This window comes from Lygodium microphyllum, chromosome 8 (assembly GCF_053477565.2).
Source record: "Lygodium microphyllum isolate KBCC chromosome 8, Lygodium_microphyllum_v1.1.10, whole genome shotgun sequence".
NCBI classification, from domain to species: domain Eukaryota; kingdom Viridiplantae; phylum Streptophyta; class Polypodiopsida; order Schizaeales; family Lygodiaceae; genus Lygodium; species Lygodium microphyllum.
Window position 1 is genome coordinate 119,759,252 of NC_141142.1, and position 19,545 is coordinate 119,778,796.

Sequence of the window (19,545 nt, forward strand, 5' to 3'; positions counted from 1 at the left end):
CTCTTTGAGTAGCCTCTTGCATACAACCTTTTGGGTGGGTGAGCAAGCACTCTAGATGTTCTAGGTAATCAAGATAAGGTTGGTAGTACTATTCATAGAATAAGTCTATGCCATCATCCATATCTTCATCATCATCTAAAATAGCAAAAATATTCTTGTCTGTAAAATATTACACGGCGCAGCGAACAGAATCTGAGAAAGAGATAGAGAGTACACAACAGATAAGAGGAGAATCAGTAAATTCTTTAACTCCAAACAACTGATACAAAGATGGCTCTATCCACTCGTGCGCTTCCACTGTGTGAAGCTTAGATGGCGATCTAGACAGAAGATAGGTGAAGAGCTTAAGGCTAGCTGGAACAATAACTCTGACTGGGTGAAAGATGAGTGAGAGATGGCTGCGAAGGGGTTTAGTTTTTATAGCCCACGAAGGTCATTAGGTCAGCTTGCTGACCGCCTACCATATGAGCTTCCACTAGTCGGCCAAGGAATATTCCAGGGAATATTCCCTTTACCATCAGGCCGAGGGCACTGCCCCCGGACCCCCACCAGGGGGGCCGCTGGCCCCCCTGGGACCCCCTAGCCAGGGGCCGCTTCTACAGCCCCCGGACCCTACAATAGGGGCTCCTTTTAACTCCCTTACACCACAACTCGATGCAATGCGCCTCGAGTTGCTACCAGCTTAACCACTCTGTCTAACCCAAAGATTAGACCCACAACAGTCACCTTTTTGCCATCCGGTCACATAGACCTCATCTGATATACAAGTCAGGACTCAACCAATGTCTGGGCTCACATTTGGCTTCTCCTCATAATGGGGGCCTTACAACTTTGAGCACCATGGATCATTGGTAGCACCTAATGAGGGTGGGGCATTGATCATATCTAACATTGTCAACAACTAGGGGTGTCATGGACATTTTTTTGAGTTTCTCCATGCCTGCTTCACCTCCAAAAGGCTCCTTCTCTACTTCAATCTGCATAGAGTGGGTGGTCTTATTTTTCTCCTCGTCCTTCGGTTTGCTCTGCACTTCCACCCTCTAATTCTACCTCGCCATTCTATGTGGACAATCTTTAGCATAATGACCAAACATAGATAACAAGGGTCTGGAAAGAATGAAAATTTAACCTCCACAATGGCCTCTAGATTGCAAGGATCATACACCTCTAGGAAAATAGGGGTATCCCTTCTTCTATCCCATAAATTACACATCTTTTATCTCTACCCTTGTAACACCGTCAATTGTTGCTACTGGGATATAGAGCAGCTTACCAAATGATTCAGCTAGAGTGCCCACTTCACTATCCATCCAATCTAGTAAGTTGAGGAATGTGACCCACATCAGGCATTTGTGCGCAAGTGTGTCAGCTAGGGAGAACCTTGGAGACTAGGGGAGAACGTAGACAAAGTTCCCCTTGAAGTGGATTGTAGAGCCCAAAATCCAATCTCTATCTTGTTTTGATCCAACTAGAGCAATGAAAAATCCCTTACCTATAAATTTGTATTGCTACAACATTGGTTGAGCTGAATAGGTTGACAAGAATCATCTGCCAAACAGATCCTCAATTGGAAGTGTATCCATTTAAGAAAAAACACTAGTAATAGAGAAATTTGAAAATCTTTTTTTGAGCTTTCGAATTGAAAACACAACTTGCACCTTGAAGACTTTCTTCAAGTCATGTATCTAGCTCTTTCTATTCTCAGAGAACGCCTTGAGCTCCCCTCTGACCTCTTTCTCCACTTCTTCCATGTTAGCAGGCTCATTTTTTGATGCTACAAGATAATCGAGTTCCATCGCATCACCGTTCCTCCCTAGTGTATATGCTTGATAGTCATGCTCATTAGCTTTGGCTGTGCATTTGACATGGCTAGTAACAGGCATGGGAGTGGGAGGCCACGTGGCGACATGATACTGCCATGTTGTGTTTAATGCCTTTATTAGCTTTAGAACCCTTCAAGAGGGTGTATTCATTGAGGAATGTATGCCATCCCACCGGTCTCCCCTTTCCCCTTTGACTCCGGTACTCCTTCTAAAACTCCAAAGTTGAGGGAGAACTAGCAAAACTAGATTAACTTTCTTTTTTCATGAAGTGCAATTTCTGATAGGTTATTAGGTTCTTCTTATTAGACACCTTCACCAGTCCATCTCTGGGGATTGAGCCTGGCTTCCTGCTCAACTGACACCGATGCCTTAACGTCTGCTCTAAACGCTTCTGGGTAAGATTAGTTTTCTTTTAAAATAAGTAGTTTCTTAACAATATGTTGTGTCTACTATTGTTTTTTCTTTTGTGTGTAGTGTTGCTTTCAGGCTGTGGTGCCATTCGACTCGAGCCGGCGCGCAGGAGACCCTTGCCATGAAGCTGTCCTAGGGTTTTCAGAGCAGGCATCATCATCACTATCATCAGAAGCCAGGAGGAGAGGAGTGCACAGTCCAAGGAGGCATCAAATGGCAGCAGGCGGGCCTCTCGCTGGCTCTCCATCCGCTTTCACATCTTCTCGACGGCCCCTCCCGCCCCCCTCCATCTCATCTCTTGCCGCTGCTGCCATTCGTAAATCGAACTTCAAACAGCGCCTGGACGTCTCCGCCTTCGTTCCTGCCTTCCGAATTCGTTTGCACTCCCACGCTCGGCGCATATGCAGATCTCTCTTGCAGGTATTAACAAGAATGGCGCTCCAATGGTAGTGTACGGTTCACTCTTCTTATTGAAAATGCTAGGTGAGCCACTATCATGCGCTTATTTATGGTAGTTGCATTAGTGAAAAAGGCTCGACTCTGTGTGCGCTGTACTGCCAAGGTTTAACATGTAGTCACGCAAAGCTTCCATCCAAATGGCTAGAGTTTGATGAGTTGAAGGTGTTTGTGTGTAATTAAAGCCAGCATCATAAGAACAGGTGTTGTTTATGATGAACAGAATGTTGCCTGATTGTATTACGGCCAACAATGTCATGTTTACAATTGAGGGCAGCATAGTATGTCTGCTCACATGTTTTCAATCTGATGTGGATTGGTCAGGGGTTTGATGAGGTTTTATTACTCTATAGATGAGATGAGACGACACATTTCCACATTTGAAAGCCAGTTCAACATCTGTCCTGTACAAGGGATTGGAAGTAGTGTGTCTATGGCATTGATGACCAATGGTATTTTTTAGCAGGTTCATGCTGGAGCAGTAGATGCATCTTCAGATGGAAGCAGATGGTGGCAGAAAGGAAGTCCACCTAATATGCGGGATACCAACTCAACCCAGGAATTTTTAGATGCTTTGGCTAATGCTGGGGAGAAACTGGTAGTGGTGGAGTTCTTTGCAACTTGGTGTGGATCTTGCAAGGCTCTGTACCCCAAGGTAATGCCTCATTTCTTAAACAGTTGTTGAAGAAGCATACTTGGTTAATGCCTTAGTCAAGTCATTGTTGGCTTTCGTAGGCTTTAGGAAGCTCTGTGAAGAAAACTTCATGGCAGTAGTCTACTGCAATAACTTACTGTTGTGGGTTCAGTATCTCAAAAGTTTGCCAGTGCATGGTTTCTATCCTTCAACTATAAAATGCAATTTAGCTGTGTCTGTTTGTCCACCTTCCAGCTCACGTTTTTATTTTGGCTTTGCATTAGCTACTATCCTTAGTATAGCACTTCAGAATCAAGATAGGGTTGCATGGTTGCTGATGGCTTTGTATGATGGATGTAAATTGCATGTATCAGTGCAAGTAGATGCACACCCCAGAATACCTGGAGCCAAAAAAAACAAAAACCCTTTATTAATCAGCATTGCTTTTACTTGATTTTGTTTGGGTCTGACCCTTCTACGATAACAGGCCTTGGTTAAATTAAGCATTTTGTGAGATATTTAACTTGTGACATTTTCATTTCTTCACAGCTATCCTTGTGTATACTCTTCTCAACATGTATGAACGTTGATTATCTTGTTCTAAACAATCTGGTATAGAAAATGCTGTTTAACCAACTTAAACAATATCCTCTTTGCAATTTACAGTTGTGCCAGATTGCTGCTGAGCATCCGGATATCGATTTCTTGAAAGTAAACTTTGATGAAAACAAACCGATGTGCAAGAGTCTAAACGTGAAGGTTTTACCTTTCTTCCATTTTTATCGGGGTGCTGATGGACGATTAGATTCCTTTTCATGCTCTTTGTCAAAGGCAAGTTCAATTTTTGCTGTGGACATGTTATTACTTTGAGTGGAGAAATACCATGGATATGATGTATGTTGAGATTACTGTTCAGTAGAAAATTTGCTTCTCATTTCTTACGTGTATAAATCAGCTTTCCCTGCGAGATTCCACTCCCGATCTGCTTTTGCATGGCATTCCCAAGGGATGATATGGGAGGATATGTTCTGTCAAAAAATAATAAATTGTGACAAGTTCTTTAGAGTGTCAGGGATAGATGGTCTATTTTGCAAGCAGTGGCTGTCACCTAAACCTTCACTTTTGTGTATGACTGTCCAAATTCTGATGTGGTGTGTATGGGACCCAACCTGTTTCAGAAAACATCATCCTTTGGCCAAGGCCGAGAATTGGTAGGCCTCGAGAAGGGTTTTTATAGATGTCTTTATCTGTAACTGTTGTTTGAGAATATGATATTAGGAAACGGAAGCTGTGTTTGGTTGTTTCGATTTCATGTCTGCTTATCAAGATCTTGTCCAAATGTGGTACTGTTTTGTGTACAAATATCCATATTCTTTTGTTTTTCCTTAACTCTTTGGATGGAGACCTTTTTCTTATACATGCATTTGAATGTGCAGGTTGGAAAACTCAAAGAGGCAATTGCAACACACAATACAGATCGATGTAGCATTGGACCCCCACTAGGCTTAGGGGAAGACATCCAGCTGTTGGGAGCTAAAACACAACTAACTGCAGGAAGTGCAGTGTAACATTATGTAAATATTTTAAATTATTGTAACGTTGAGTATGTCCTCAAGCTTCATGACGTTGGTTCTCTTTTGGTGTCTGGCATTATTGACCACACTTGATTCTTTACCAACAATCCCTCTATAACAGGGTTAACAGTTTTGGTTAAGCCCACCAAAGGATTTTGTAAAATTTGTTGTATATGAAAACTCTGCACCGCTCTAGGAGTCAACTCTCTCTCTCTCTCTCTCTCTCTCTCTCTCTCGCTCTCTCTGTGTCTCTGTCTCTGTCTCTGTCTCTGTCTGTCTCTCTATGTGGGCGCATGTGGCCCCCGTCTCCCTGCAGCTCGAAACTGACCCTAAACATGTGCATAAGAGCTGTACCATGATGATAAATTTGGGGCAGGACATCAAAACTGCCATCTTGTTTGTTACTAGACATGGAACTCTTCGTAATTATGTGCTTGTAAATTCTTATGGGCGGTCCATATTTTTTGGACTAGCTTTCCTGATGCATAATTGCATAGTCAAGCTTCATGGGGAGAAGTGAGTATTGCATGTGGTGGTCCATATATGCCTTATTGCATGCCTTTCAGTGATTCTTTATCCAAGGTATCCACATCTCCAAACATTGCTGTCACTATACTGTGGCTGTTCGCAAAGTTAGCACTCATCCATCTTCAGGTCCATCTCCAGAGTACCTTTGCCTCTTTGTATTTGAAACCAGTCTTCCTTCTCTAAAAGGGTGGTAAATGGTTTGATTATAGTCTAATTACAGCAAGCAAATAAATTGACAAATCTTAAATACAAGAATAACATAAAATTATGGACAATTGATACTCAATTGACCCCAAAATAGGTGTCCTTGTGGTAATTCTTAGCTTGTATTACTATGAATTTGTAATGCATTTGGATGTAGAATAGTTAGTTTACAAATTACAATTGGTGGTGTTGTCACTAGTGACCAGCAGCAATAAGATATAAATCTGCCCCTTGATTCTAACACAATTTGAGCACAAGCTCAATCAAGAACATGAATGTGGGTTAATTGTAATGTAGATGTAGATGCACAATCTCTATTAATTTTTTTGTAATTACTTTAATTCCAATAGTTGCTTTGCCCTTTGGACATTTTACTAATGGACATATTCTTCGATATGGTTGAGAAACCCTAATACGTACTGTAAATCAAGATTTTGGTGGTATAGATATTGTTGTCAACTTTCAAAACATTAGGTAAAATTGAGAATAATTGAGACTAAATGGCATGCTTCTTGAAACAATTTATAAATCTTAATTATATTGATTATTTAGCGAGATTTCAATAGAATAATGTTGAAAATCTTTAAATTTGCTGAGATGAGGGGGAATAATAGAGGAGAGAAATTGGCCTTCAATTTAATGCTAAGAATGTGTTGTAATAGCAATTATCTCTTGTTTTAGAGAGTTGTTTTAGAGTTTTGTTGCACTTTGAAACCTTAATTTTTGAATCACCAATTGTTAATGATCTCATCTTTAAGGTTTCTTAATGCTTAAAGCCTCTTAATTTGTTCTAGATTAAGTTGCCTTGCTATTTCTTTAAACTTCATAAGTATTAAAACTTTATGGACTTTAGTTTAGTATATTTAATCATTCAAGGCTCTAATCCCTAAGATACTAAAAGTTATTTTTAAGAAAAAATTGAAATGTTATTGACCAAGATTTACTTAGGTATTGCACTAGCCCTTGTCCACAATTATCTTCCACTATCAAAACTTAATGCTTTTTAGTATATGCATGTTTTCATTAGGACACCCACTTTTGATATGGTATTAAATCTCCATGTTTGGAATATCATTGCAAGTTTACCCTCACATTGTTGCATTGTGGATTAGGCTTTTATTGATTGTTGTTGTGTAAGTCACCCTTTGTTATGCTAGACTGCTTGTTTTTAGCCATCTATTATTACCTACGTTTTGTGTATAGTAGCCTAGAGTTTCAAAGCTTGGCCCTTTTGGGTAAGCTAGTAGGCCGCGGGCTCACACCAGGAGGGCAAATTTGGAAGGTCCTTCTGCAAGAGGGTCTCCAAGAGTGTAGACTGAGGCTTGGTGGTGATTGGAGGCCATCTTTGAGATGGATCTTCACGATGGCCCAAATCACGCTGCCTAGATTCTCCTTAATATTTGCATGTTTAGTTCTCGTTGTAGGTTGGGTGATTCGTTTTCTAGGCTCTATTGGTTACATTCGATAAGATTTTTCTTGTTGCAGTAGCCTTTTCTCGATCAAATATCTTTATACTGCATGTGAAGCTTGACAGTGTTGTTTTTGTCATATTATGGTTGTACTCTTTTTTTATTTTTCTTCTATACTTTATTTTCTCATCTTATCCTCTTCCAATGGCATATGCCTCCTACTTATCTAATTGTAAACTTCATGGTCATGATTACCTACTCTAAAGTGTTGTTATGAAAGCATAGTTTAAATAGAAGTACTTGTGGAATGTGGATTTAAGAGATATTGTGTGGTCTTAGATTCCAACTCCTCTTCAAGATGATTGGGATTGTGACAACTATGAGGAAGTTGTGTTTACATGGGATATAGATGATGCTAATATATATTTTGCTCTTGTCCGATGCATTTGTATAGAGGTTCTACCGCAATCGCCTCTTATTAGACAACTTCAAAGGTGTGAGAAAAGATACAGATGCTGTATGAGGCTCCATCACGACCATGCGATATATGACTCTATGGTTAGCTTCAATAGATGAAGTTCAAGCCTAAATATATTATCTAGCCTTTCTTATTTTGTGTTACATAGGTGTAGGATTAGCTTTGGCACATGTAGTCCACACTTCTAGGGGCTCATATTGTGGATTTGTCCTCTATGAGCTCCCTTCAAAGTCTGATGGTGTTGCCAATGCTTTACGGTCCCAGACATAATTGATACTAGTCAGCTTCACTTATATGTCCTCTATGTTGCTTGAGCAAGAGGCGTCCTCCTTGAGGCTATAAGGGAGGCAGACTTCCATCTCGACATGATGGCCATGATGATGCATTTGTAGCTTTTGAGAGGGGTAACAAGAAGAAGATGAAGACTCAGTGTTATTGTTGTGGAAAGAAGGGGTACTTACGTAAGGATTGCAATGAGTTCGTAGCATCGTGGAAGTAGTAGTAGTAGAACACAGACTTGTTCAATGAGTCGATCATTCTCCTTCTCCTTCGACTTTGATTCAAATCCTCTAGCCAAGGCAAAGAAGAAGACCCAAAAGGGGTCATCTTCTACTGAGAAGGGCAAGGTTATGGTTGCTCCTTTCACTGCTTTCTGATATTGGTAATGTGGTTATCCCTTGCAACTCTCTAGTGTCAGAGAGAGTGTGTGAGAAGGTGGTGAGGTGGGGTAGGTGAGTCTTATCTATACATAGTCTGGAAACTTTTGAAATCATGGAGATAGGTGAGTCTTATCTATACATAGTCTGGAAAGTTTTGAAATCATGGAGTTAGGATTGACATCCAAGTTTATGATGGGTTGTTTTTCAATGGAGAGCGTGATTGGTTCCTAGTCTAAGCTTACATGAGGGGAACTTTGGCAATCTGTCTGAAAGTAGAAAATCCATGGTCACGTATACTTAGATGCATTGCTGCTAATATGATGGTTATAAGTGCTATCAGAGATGCATTGTTTGATGGAGATAGAGAGTTAGTATGATTCTTCCCTATTTTTAGAAGCTGGTAATATCAAGATTGATATCAAGTTCTCTCTGAGGCACCTTGTGGTGAATTGTACACCCACTTGGATATCCATGGTTTTATTTGAGTGTCATCCTTGTGTATACTATGACGAGTTGTTATTATTGTCTAATTGTATTGTACCAGATCCCCCATGATTTGAGAGAGGGTAGTGTTAATAGATTGGTCAATTTATGTGTGAGTCTATGTATGTACGTTTTATGGGATGGGCACATTTTTTTACTAGTACACTTTTTCTTGATGGTTAGCTATTTATTTCTAGGCTTCCTCCTCCTTAGACACATTGTCATCATGCTTTGTTACTTGCAACCCGCTTTGGAGAGAGGGGGCCAATGCTAGTGGTTGCTTAACTGGTGATTCATTGTTGCATTCCATTGTCTCATGTCTTGGTATATAAACTACATTTTTAAAGCATTATTCTCTTCCTTTATAGTTTCTTTCTTCTCTCTTATGTTGTGCAACCTATTATAACAATTTTACATGCTTTCATCATTGCACCCAACTTTAGCACATATATGTCTTGCAATTGTACATCATATCCAACAATACATTCCATGTATTCCATGCACTCCATACATGCGGCTAGCCTTGCAAAGGAATGGTTTCAAATCCTAGGTGAAAAATATACACATTTGCTTGCCAACTCATAGTGACTAGCACATTGAACAATGATCCCAATGGTAAAAATATTGTCACTACAATGCTTTGGTTGCAAATCGAGTACATTTGAGATCCACTAAACAATGGAGCTATCCATCACTAGGAAAGTGGAGGTCCAACCTCCCCCTTGAGCACTAGGAAATACTATTGACCCTCTAAGCTATACGAAACACTTGAATGAGGGCATCTCTAATTAAGACACGTCAAGGACAAGTGCATCATTGAGGATGATTTGCTAGGTCAACCTCCTCCATCCATTTTTTGCATCCTTCCATGGGTGAAACAATCCTAAAATTTCACCAAGTAGCACATGGAAACTTCATCTTTAACCTCATTGGCCTCAAAATATCCACTAGGTTTTAGGCCTTGTTTGCCTACATTTCCCTCATGATCAACACATGCCACTTTGTGACTCAAGTATCATGCTAACATTACTATACATGGGATTTTGGACTTCACTTGGCTACATTGGGCCTTGCATTCCATGCATTGCATGAAATATATTAAAATGATTCGTTCCACACATTCCATACTTGGCTAAATTGGGCCATATGTCCCCCATATATGATTCTTGACTAGGCATTGAATGGAAAATAGATCTACCACCAAAGTATCCTAGGTTCCCTACATTAGCCTTGCTATCCAAAATTCATTGGATTGGCACTACCAAGCTAGCCTTGCATTTTTTATACTTGCTCCATTGGCATAATTTGTGTTTGATCATTCCTAACATCATGCACATCTTGTGGTTGTGGTGGATCTTCTTTTAGAAACTCATATTGTCTTGAAATTCTAGAAGATGACTTCTTGCCTTCATTATCCTTCAAAGGAGTGTTCAAGAATTGCAAAAATTTAGGATTCTTTGCCAATTTTGCAAAGAAATCACTCTTATCCTCAGTTGTGCCTTAAACAGATCCCATCATCCTCGCCTTCTTCTTGCTTGTCATCATGATGCATTTTGAGGTCTTGAAGGACTTGCTTCTTGGTCAAAACCAACATGCTTAGCACCATGTGATGTGCCATTCCAAGATAAGGCATTGCATTTTCCCCTAACGTTTTGTGAATCTTCAAACTGTGAAGCATCATCATGAGTTGAACCCATTTCACTAGAGTATGATGACATGTTGGCAAAATTGCACTTATCTTATCATGAATTTAGCAATGTGTAACAACTCTAGCTTTCATTCAGGTGCCATAGGCCCACCCACTCGAAGAGTTGATGTATCCTAGCAATAGGACCATGAAACTAGCTTTTCTTCTCTGAAATGATGGTAAATGATATGATTATACTAATTCAAGTAAGCAAATAAAATTCAAAGATATGAAATGAATCTTTGCCACAAAAATCTCAAATAGATGACACCCTATTGGCCCCAAATTTGGTGCTCCTTATAGTATTTCTACAACTATATTGCTATGAATTTGTTGTACACTCAAATGTAGACTCATCTTTGTAGAAATTCCAATACTCCAACTCTTTCACTAGCTTACCAACAGCACTATGATCCACTTTTCCCTTTGATTCTAACACAATTTTGGTAGAAATTGAATTGAGAATATTTGCATCTAGGTCAACTTCAATGTGGTTGTACAATCTCTATCAAATTTTCTATAATTGCTTAAATTCTAGCATCTATTTTGACCTTTGGGCTTATGTTTAATGGACAAGTTCCATGAGGTGGTTAAGAAACCCTTACATCTTATGCAAATTATGATTTTGATAGCATAAGCACTTCTATCCACCTTCAAACAACTGACCAAGACGGAGAATGACTGAGATTCAATGGGACACTTTTCGAGACAATTGATAAACCCTAATTACAATGGCAATGTGGTTTGAATTCAATAAAATAGTGTGTTGAATATCTTCAGATTTTTTAAGATGAGGGAGAACAACAATATAGGAGAGAGAAACCTTCAATCTAATGCCAAGAAAGTGTTGTAATAACAATCCCCTCCTATTTTAGAGAGACAAAATTAGGTCACCTACTGGTTTTTAAGATTTTGTTGTTGTTTGAAATCTTGATTTCTACACTAGCAGTTGTGAATCATTTTTTTAAAGGGTTCATAATATTTATATTCATAGAACTAATTCTAGATCAGGCTGCCCTATTGCCCTAAAACTTTAGTCATTGTGCCTCCCTACTCACAATTGAGGTTTTCATCCTCAAATCTAATCCCAAACAACATACAATGGGACTAAAATAGCCCAATATGGAAGATGCACTTGCATGGAGCCCAAAATTGATCCAAAGTTGACATTTGAAAAATTTCCACTTTCATTAAGGCTTCCACATGCTAAAACAAGCTATCTAGTCCTTCCCCCCGACCCCCCCATTTAAAAGAACATTAAATAGTGCACATTCTCAATTTTAAATTTCTAATCTCTTTGAACTTGAAAGTATTGAGACTTTCCATGAACCTTTAGGACATTTCCTTCCTACAACATTGTAAACTAGGGCTTTATGTTGGGTTATTAGCAAGCACCTTCCACTAGGCCAATTCCGGTGTATTGGAGTGCATGGTTTTCCATCCTCCCCTAGATTTCTAGGTCCTCAACTTGAACATAGGAAAGTGTTCTTGCCAACTCAATCCTATGGATATGCATCATATTCTTTGGCTTGAAGTCCTTTTAAGACTTAAAATCCATGACCACTTGCTTGGAGGTGGGCCACTTTGTTTCCTTGACCATGACCTCGTGAAGCTAGTTAGCCTCCTTATCATCTAAACTCCCTATACATTCATCAGAGCTAATTATATTTATCCACACTTGTTATCCCATAGATCCTCTCACCTCGTGAACCCCTTCAAAGTAAATTCTAAGTGAGTTTCGGATTAGTTGTTGTAGATGAGAAATCCATTTGAAAGCTTACTTGCACATTCAAAGACACCGAAGGAGAGGTACCACCTTATTTGTCATCCTACGCAACAAAAGGGGAGGAAAGACAAAAAGAAGAGAGAAGATGATATGCAAAAGAAAGAAAATTAACATTGATTTGAATAGTGATGCAAGGTTGCAAGTGCACAACAAAATAGAAGAGAAGAGATGATGTGTAAAGGAAAAATAAGATAAACACTAGTTTGAACAATGATACAAGGTTGCACATGATTAGCCTTTAAACATGTGGATGTGTGAGGGGATTGGATTGATGAAAAATGATGGACTTTTATTGAGGATGTGATAAGTGAGAATGGTGGCTTAGATCAATGATGTGATGTGGAGCCATGTGAGTTGCTACTTATAAATAGGCATAAGGGCATGAAACAAGCAAACTTAATGTTGTTAAAGATGGTACCTACATAGAACTAGTAGCCCATGTGGAAGAGATGTTGCCTATGATGCCATGTGGATAAAGTGCACAATGCACTCCATTAAGTGATGTGTGTGGTGTGACCATGCTAATGGAGTAGTGGAAGAGATGACTAAGGCATAAAAATACTAATCTCCACTTGATGTGCTTGTAATGGAGGAATTTGGCACACAAGAAAGAGTGTCAAATTATGACAGTGACAAAGCTCCCAATTTCATTACTTGACTCAAACTAAGGTTCATAAGCTTGAGATGTACGTGAAACAATATAGAATGACAATTGTTGAACACCCTCTCAAATCTTGGGTGTCACCAAAGATGTAAGAACTAGAAGTTTTCATGGAAGTTCTTTGAGGCCTTGAATGAATGAGACCTATCTATTTTGAAAGTCAAAAGAATGCATAATAAAATTGAATTGGTAATGATAGAGTTGGCATGGTGCCAAAACCACTTACAAGCACCAGTGAGACATCATCTATAGTGGTGGCACCCTCAAGTCATGTGACTCCAAGCACCACTATCCTCATGAGCCAAGGCCTCTCTAAAGATGAGATAGTTGAGGGAGAGTTCACCTAATGGATGTAAAGGAAGATTAACTCCATCACAATGGTTGGAGTAGATATGGTTGAAGAGATAGACTCCCTTGTTCCATCTTTTGCACTAAGACTAAGTTGAGGATACTTCTTCAAGCCCTTTTGTTTAGGATGCAAGGTCTTCCCACAGTGGACACTTCACAAATCATTTTCACATGCCCTCTTTGCTAGGATTAAAGTTTGAAGAAGACTTCAATTTTATTCTTTTCCTAATAATGTGCCACCTTTGAAAAGTAAAAAAATGATCTTATCTTAATGTCACACATTCTACGTAAGTATCATGGGAACTAACTCTTTGCATGTGATGGTGCCTTGATCGTGAGAGGTGAGAAGATTTGTATAGAACACATTGTAGCTCCAAGCATATGAAGCAATCTGCTTACCAAGGGATGCAAGCTCTCCTTGAATCTCCTCCATCATTGTGATGCGATACTCTATGGTCAGGAAATCTATGATAGAAAGCTATCAAAACTTCATCTTGAGGATTATCTTGTGGGCAAAGGTCTTAGCTTGACAAAGAGAACACAATTGGGTCTAGACCTAGAGGCATTGTAGATACAATGCATTTTGAAAAGAATTAAATCATGATAGCTCATGAAGAGGAAGAATGAGCTCAAGAGTTAAGAAGGGTCAACAATTCCAGGGTCAACAATGGGATAGAGAGTAAGAATGTTGATAAAATCTAGAGATTGAATGTGTCAAGAGATGTGAAAGGCAAAGCGATGGTGGACAAGAGGGAGGTTCAGCATATCAATCCATGCCATTAACTCTAGGGCCTTCATGTTGATCCTTGCAATCAACATGATCATGGCCTTCATTACAATCCTCCCATTATTGATGTTCTTCATGATGATCCTCATGGTCCTACTAGTCAAAATAATAGTCTTTCCATTATTGATCATGGCCTTGGTGATCTTGAAGGACTCTATATCTATAGCTAATTTGTAAAATTTTGCACCAAAGAAAAAAACAAAACATCGAACTATCTATCATTAAGCACCCACTAACATTCGCCCACCATGACTTTTGCCAATGCGCCCCCCTCCCAACTATTAATATTGAACATACACCACACATGCACAATTTAATTATCCCAAGAGCATTATGTAAAAGTTTCATGACTTTGTGATAAAGCTCACCCTTGAAACCTTGTAGTTTCTCACTTGCATTTCAAAGCAGCAAGGAAAAATACACGAGACTTCATATCCAAACAATACCTATAGCTATTGCTTAATGATGCTCCTACCACCCGACAAAACCAAGTTACAATCTACATCCATGAATCATATCTATATTTAGAACAAATGTAGGTAATCAACTTGCAAAAAATCAAAGATATCCTAACCATTGCAAAGCAAAATGTAAGACCTGAGCATAAACAATGCTTCATATCAAGTATCGCACGCCCCTCATGCAAATTGCACATCTCATGGATCTCATGCAAATGTATAGAGGCCAAGTGTAAGCCATAAATAGCTACGCAATAAACCATAACGAGTAGTATACTAAATAATGATCCTCTAGGTATAGTAGAAAGATTGTTAACATACAACAACATGAAAACCAAAGTATATATAAAAACTGACTAGTACACTAAATAATTATCCGCTAGGCAGGAAGATTGTTAACATACAACAACTTGAATAAAACCAATGTATATCCAAGAGACCTAGCCCATCCTAGGAGAGTGGAGGTGTTACCTTCCCCTTTAGCATCGAACAATACTTTGGAGTCTCTACTCTATCGAAGTTGAATGAGCTCGATCTAATGTTGACTTAAACTCAAATGCAATGAGTTGAGGTAAAGATGAATCACTTGAAGATGGTTTATTAGGTCACCCTCCATCCATTTCACATTCATATGTGAGTAATTTTGAAACTTCATAAAGTAGAACTTGGAAACATCACCTCTAACTTTCCTTTCCTTATGTGCTAAAATCCATTCTAAAAACAAGACCTCATCCTAATCCTCAACCTCATCCTAAACCTCATTAGATACATCCCCCCTTGACACATGCCCATGGGAAGATCTCAAGAAAATAATGATGAAATGAATTATGTATTATCCAATTCCAATGAAAATTTAGCTTACAAGCCACATCATTTATCTATTTCTACACCTAAATAAATCACATATTCATCTTTGGATACAAATGCTCATTGTCTTTCATATTTTTTAGCCTTACTTTCTCAATAAAAGCACCCAATCATTTTGATGCACATTTATGGTGATCAATTGCATTGTTTTGCTTAGCTTGATATATTTCAAGTGCTTATTTAACCTTCTAATAAGCAGCATCAATTGTTTCCACATACTTATTAGCTTCAAAGATCTTATTCTTAGTGTGTAATATAGGTGGATCCTTCTTATCACCTTTCACAATCTCAAACGAAGCCTTGCTAGTAGAGTTATGCACTATATTGTTTGTATGCAAACTCAACCAATAGCAAAATCTATTGTCACCATGCCTTATGCTTCCATTGACAACATTTCAAAAGATCCAAAACTATGGAATTTACCTCTTTTGACTACCCATCTATTTGCAAATGGAAAGAAGATGAGAACTTTAGTGTAGCATCCATATTCTCAAACAAGCCCTTCCAAAGCAAACTTGTCATGCATGAATCTCTATCACTAAGTATGGACTCTAGTATGCCATGATACTTAAATATGTGCTACATAAACACCCATGCAATATGATTAGCCTTGATCTTCTTGCAAATAGGAAAAATGCACCTATTTGGTATGCCTACAAATGATAGTTCAATTGCCATTATTACCCATTGGTATCCTTGGAAGATCAAAGATAAAGTCCATAGCAATACTCTACCAAGGCCTATCAACAATAGGCAAGGGTACAATAGGCATGAAAACTTTTGCTTCTCATATTTCACCATTTTGCATATGATGAATGTGTGAATTGAATCCTCAATATCATCCCCCAATGCTAGCCAATTTGTGGCATATAACAATCCAAGAATCATTAGAAACCATCCTTGAATGTGTAATACTCATGCCTTTGGCCATTGCATAGCGGATCATACATATTAGGAAAGTCTTGATCAACAATGTACTATTCCTTTATGACATTAGCTCTAAATGATATACGCTAGTGAATGCTAACATTTTTGGTTTTTGTTAAGTGCATCAATCACCTTTGGCCATTGCATTGTTGATCATACATATTAGAAAAGTCCTAATCAACAATGTACTATTCCTTCATGCCATGTAACTTTGAATGCTATACCATATTAAATGCTAAAATTTGTGGTTTTTGTGAAGTGCATCAACCACCAATTTTTCTTAATCTCAATATGCATAATCTAAAAATGAAACGTAGAGAGGAAGTTTAGCTATCTCATATGCTATGCTTCTTAGATAACTTCATTTGTGTAGGAAAATATCTCAAGGTCTACAAGGTGAAATCAACTACAAAAAGGCAAATTTTCCAAGTGGAAAGGGCATGAATTCTCATAAACTTGCAAATTCCTTTTAGTACCATGCAACATTTGACTTTCATATGCTACTATATAGCCCTTAGATAAATTTGTTTGTGTAGGAAAATATCTCAAAGTCTACAAGGTGAAATTAACTCCCAAAAGGCAAAATTTCCAAGTGGAAAGGGCATGAATTCTCATAAACTTGCAAATTCCTTTTAGTACCATGCAACATTTGACTTTCATATGCTACCATATGGCCCTTTTGCATAAGAACAACCCCAGTGCTATTGCCACAAGCATCACATTGAACCAAAAATGATTTTTCAACATCCAACAAAACAAGTATTGGATCTAAAGTCAAATTGATATCTCCACCTCTACCGACCTACAAGGCATTCACTTTTATAATAAGTCATCCCCTTTTGTCCTTTCAACTTTTCAAACACTAAAATTTTTCTTTTAGCTTTTCAAACAATAAAATTTCCACCTCCCACCTAACTTGACCACTTGAATATGAATGTTTGAATCCTAGTTGTATTGTTAGAAAAGGTATGCACATCAAAATCATGGATTCTCTACACAATGCTACATGGAGAGCATTCAAGTTGTGGTTTTTATTAGTCATCTTTGCATTTCTCTTGAGTGTGTTGCATTTTATTTAGACCAAGCGCATCAAAATCATGGATTCTCTGCACAATGCTACATGGAGAGCGTTCAAGTTGTGGTTTTTATTAGTCATCTTTGCATTTCTCTTGAGTGTGTTGCATTTTATTTAGACCAAGTGCAGTTTGAACATGGCATAAAGGTACTCTTCCATGGCCGATTTGCTCTTAATGGCTAGAGAGGCCCTTTAAAGTTTCAAGGCCTCTATTTTTCTTTGTTTGGGTATGGGGTTTCCTTGTTCCTAAATGTTATTGACCCTTGTTTGTTTATTCAACCATCTAGTATTATTTGAGTTTTTGCTTAGTGGTAAACTTCTCTAAGGGTTTCTATCATACTGACTTTTGTTTCTCTTGATTGTTTTTTGGCAATGTCTATATATATTTTGGTGTGGTTATGTTTTCTTGCTAGTCATTCAAAATTGGTCCTTCTTTCTCTTTCTGTTTTACTAGTTATAGTCACATGTTGTTTTCTTCTATGTTTTTGTTTAACCTCTTTGTCAAAAGGGTTCTCCCACAAGATTAACAATGTGAGGACTATTTTTCCCAAGATTTTGTGATAAATGATTTTATGCACAACCTCAACCAACATGTTCAATCACAATTCCATTGCCCTAAGTGAAAATTGTGTTCAATCAAGCTTTCCACTTTTCAATCATAGTGTGTCATTCACAAACAACTTGCTAGCATAATGGTTGTGGTCTCTTTTCTTAGGTCTAGACATAGTGTTCTCTCAAAACCCAATGGTTATAAATGTAATGTAATCTCTCTAAGGCCTAGTGTAGCTAGTCAAGGTGATGAGGTGTGATTAAATGCAACATCAAATTTGCAAAAATGGCTTAGGTTTTTGCAGTTGTACATTGGCATGTAGACTAAATGCAGGGCTAAGGTGCCAAGATTTTCTTTGCCATTTCAATTACAAAAGATCTTAGCTCATACTAGAGTCCATTCTATAATTGATAATGCGACTCTAATGGGTTTAGCATGCTTGATGATCCTCGAGTAAACACAAGACAATCTCCTTATATCGATGAGGGTTCATTATGGACTCATGAATCCCATCCTTTCACTTTGAGTTGGCTATTGGTCATCTCATAGTGTGGAACTAGTGATGTGAATCTCCTCTAGAATATTGCCAAATGTGTTTGGACTTGCTTTCTAGAATGCAAGGATAAGATAAATAGCTTTATTCTTGTCTTAGGCCTCACTACCTTGAGCATGGCTTATGCAAAGTTCTGTGGGCAATGAACAAAAAGTTATGTTTCTCCTCTAGAGCTCTCCAATGGGTGCGTGTGTCATGCTAGGTCTTTGATTGCAAGGTAGTTATTTGACTAGAATATTTCTCGTAATTGTTATTGGATTGGTAACTCTTGGATGGCACGAGGAGATTCAATGAGCAAGGTCCTAGCTATGTAGTTGGGCTTTGTTTGTCATTGAATAGTCATAGTGAGTCATTTCCAACCCAATCTATGAAACCCTAAAGGTAATTATTGGGGAGTCCTTTTAATTAAGCTTTAGGTTAGCTTGGTATGCTTAGTACATGAAATCTAGGCTTGATGGTTCTAGTGCACAAGGGACAATGGGAGGTTAGTTGCATGTGATGGATTAGGTGTATGATAATGTGGTGTGTCTAATTAGTGCACTATGTAGCAACTAATGAGCAATGCACTAAGTGATTATTCTTACATGTGTTGTAGTGAGTGTTGGATACTTAAGATGTAATAGAGGACAAGGATCCTACAATGGTTGTTGGCAAGGTTCATAGTAGCTCTAGATTGACACCTCAAAGGTGAGATTCTACTTGGCAAAGAAGCAAGATGACACCCTCTTGTTAGATAAGCTCTTCTAGAAGGTTGAAGTGTTTCTTTTACTTAGATTATCACTAAGGTTGAGTGTGTGTGCAAAAGAATTCCCCTCAACATGCTTGATTACAACTCGACTTCCATAATTGTTTGTGTCAATTGGATTTTTAACTCCTCAAGTTGGCAGATGTGTGAGCACAACTAATACTTTCTTAATCACAACTATTTGTTCTTCACTCACTCAAGTTGCTGCTGCTAGAGGCTCTTTCAAATTTAGCAATTCACGATGATGGTCTCTTCTTGATGTCCTCGAGTCTCATGACAAGGAATTATCCCAACTTTCCTCTAGAATCTCCTTATGGCTCAAGAAAATTTATTCCGCCTTATCACATTCATAATCCCACTTTTACTAGGACTTGTTAATGTAAAATGTATCTTAAAGATTCAGTTGGGTTATGGGGTTTCCTTGCTCTTCCTTCCTTAACTA

At 38.4% G+C, this 19,545-nt stretch overlaps 1 protein-coding gene across 2 annotated transcripts; it reads left to right on the plus strand.

Moving 5' to 3' along the window:
* The first annotated feature begins 2,124 nt into the window (after positions 1-2,124).
* Positions 2,125-5,106, plus strand: LOC148032796 (thioredoxin-like 2, chloroplastic). Of its 2 annotated transcripts, XM_087683465.1 has the most exons (5): positions 2,135-2,218; positions 2,298-2,654; positions 3,157-3,345; positions 3,991-4,155; positions 4,761-5,106. In XM_087683465.1, exons 2-5 carry the CDS (start codon positions 2,448-2,450, stop codon positions 4,890-4,892), a joined length of 693 nt encoding a protein of 230 aa, XP_087539591.1. In that variant the 5' UTR covers positions 2,135-2,218; positions 2,298-2,447; the 3' UTR covers positions 4,893-5,106. The 2 variants fall into 2 exon arrangements, with proteins under 2 accessions (XP_087539592.1, XP_087539591.1); XM_087683466.1 differs by having other exon boundaries at positions 2,125-2,654; positions 3,991-4,083.
* Positions 5,107-19,545: the final 14,439 nt, after the last annotated feature.

Bases quoted from the DNA above. Each gene is read 5' to 3' on its own strand.
- LOC148032796 (XM_087683465.1), top strand. From the start codon at position 2,448: ATGGCAGCAGGCGGGCCTCTCGCTGGCTCTCCATCCGCTTTCACATCT. The intron at 3,346-3,990 runs GTAATGCCTCAT...TGCAATTTACAG, and splicing joins GCAAGGCTCTGTACCCCAAG to TTGTGCCAGATTGCTGCTGA. The intron at 4,156-4,760 runs GCAAGTTCAATT...TTGAATGTGCAG, and splicing joins TTTCATGCTCTTTGTCAAAG to GTTGGAAAACTCAAAGAGGC.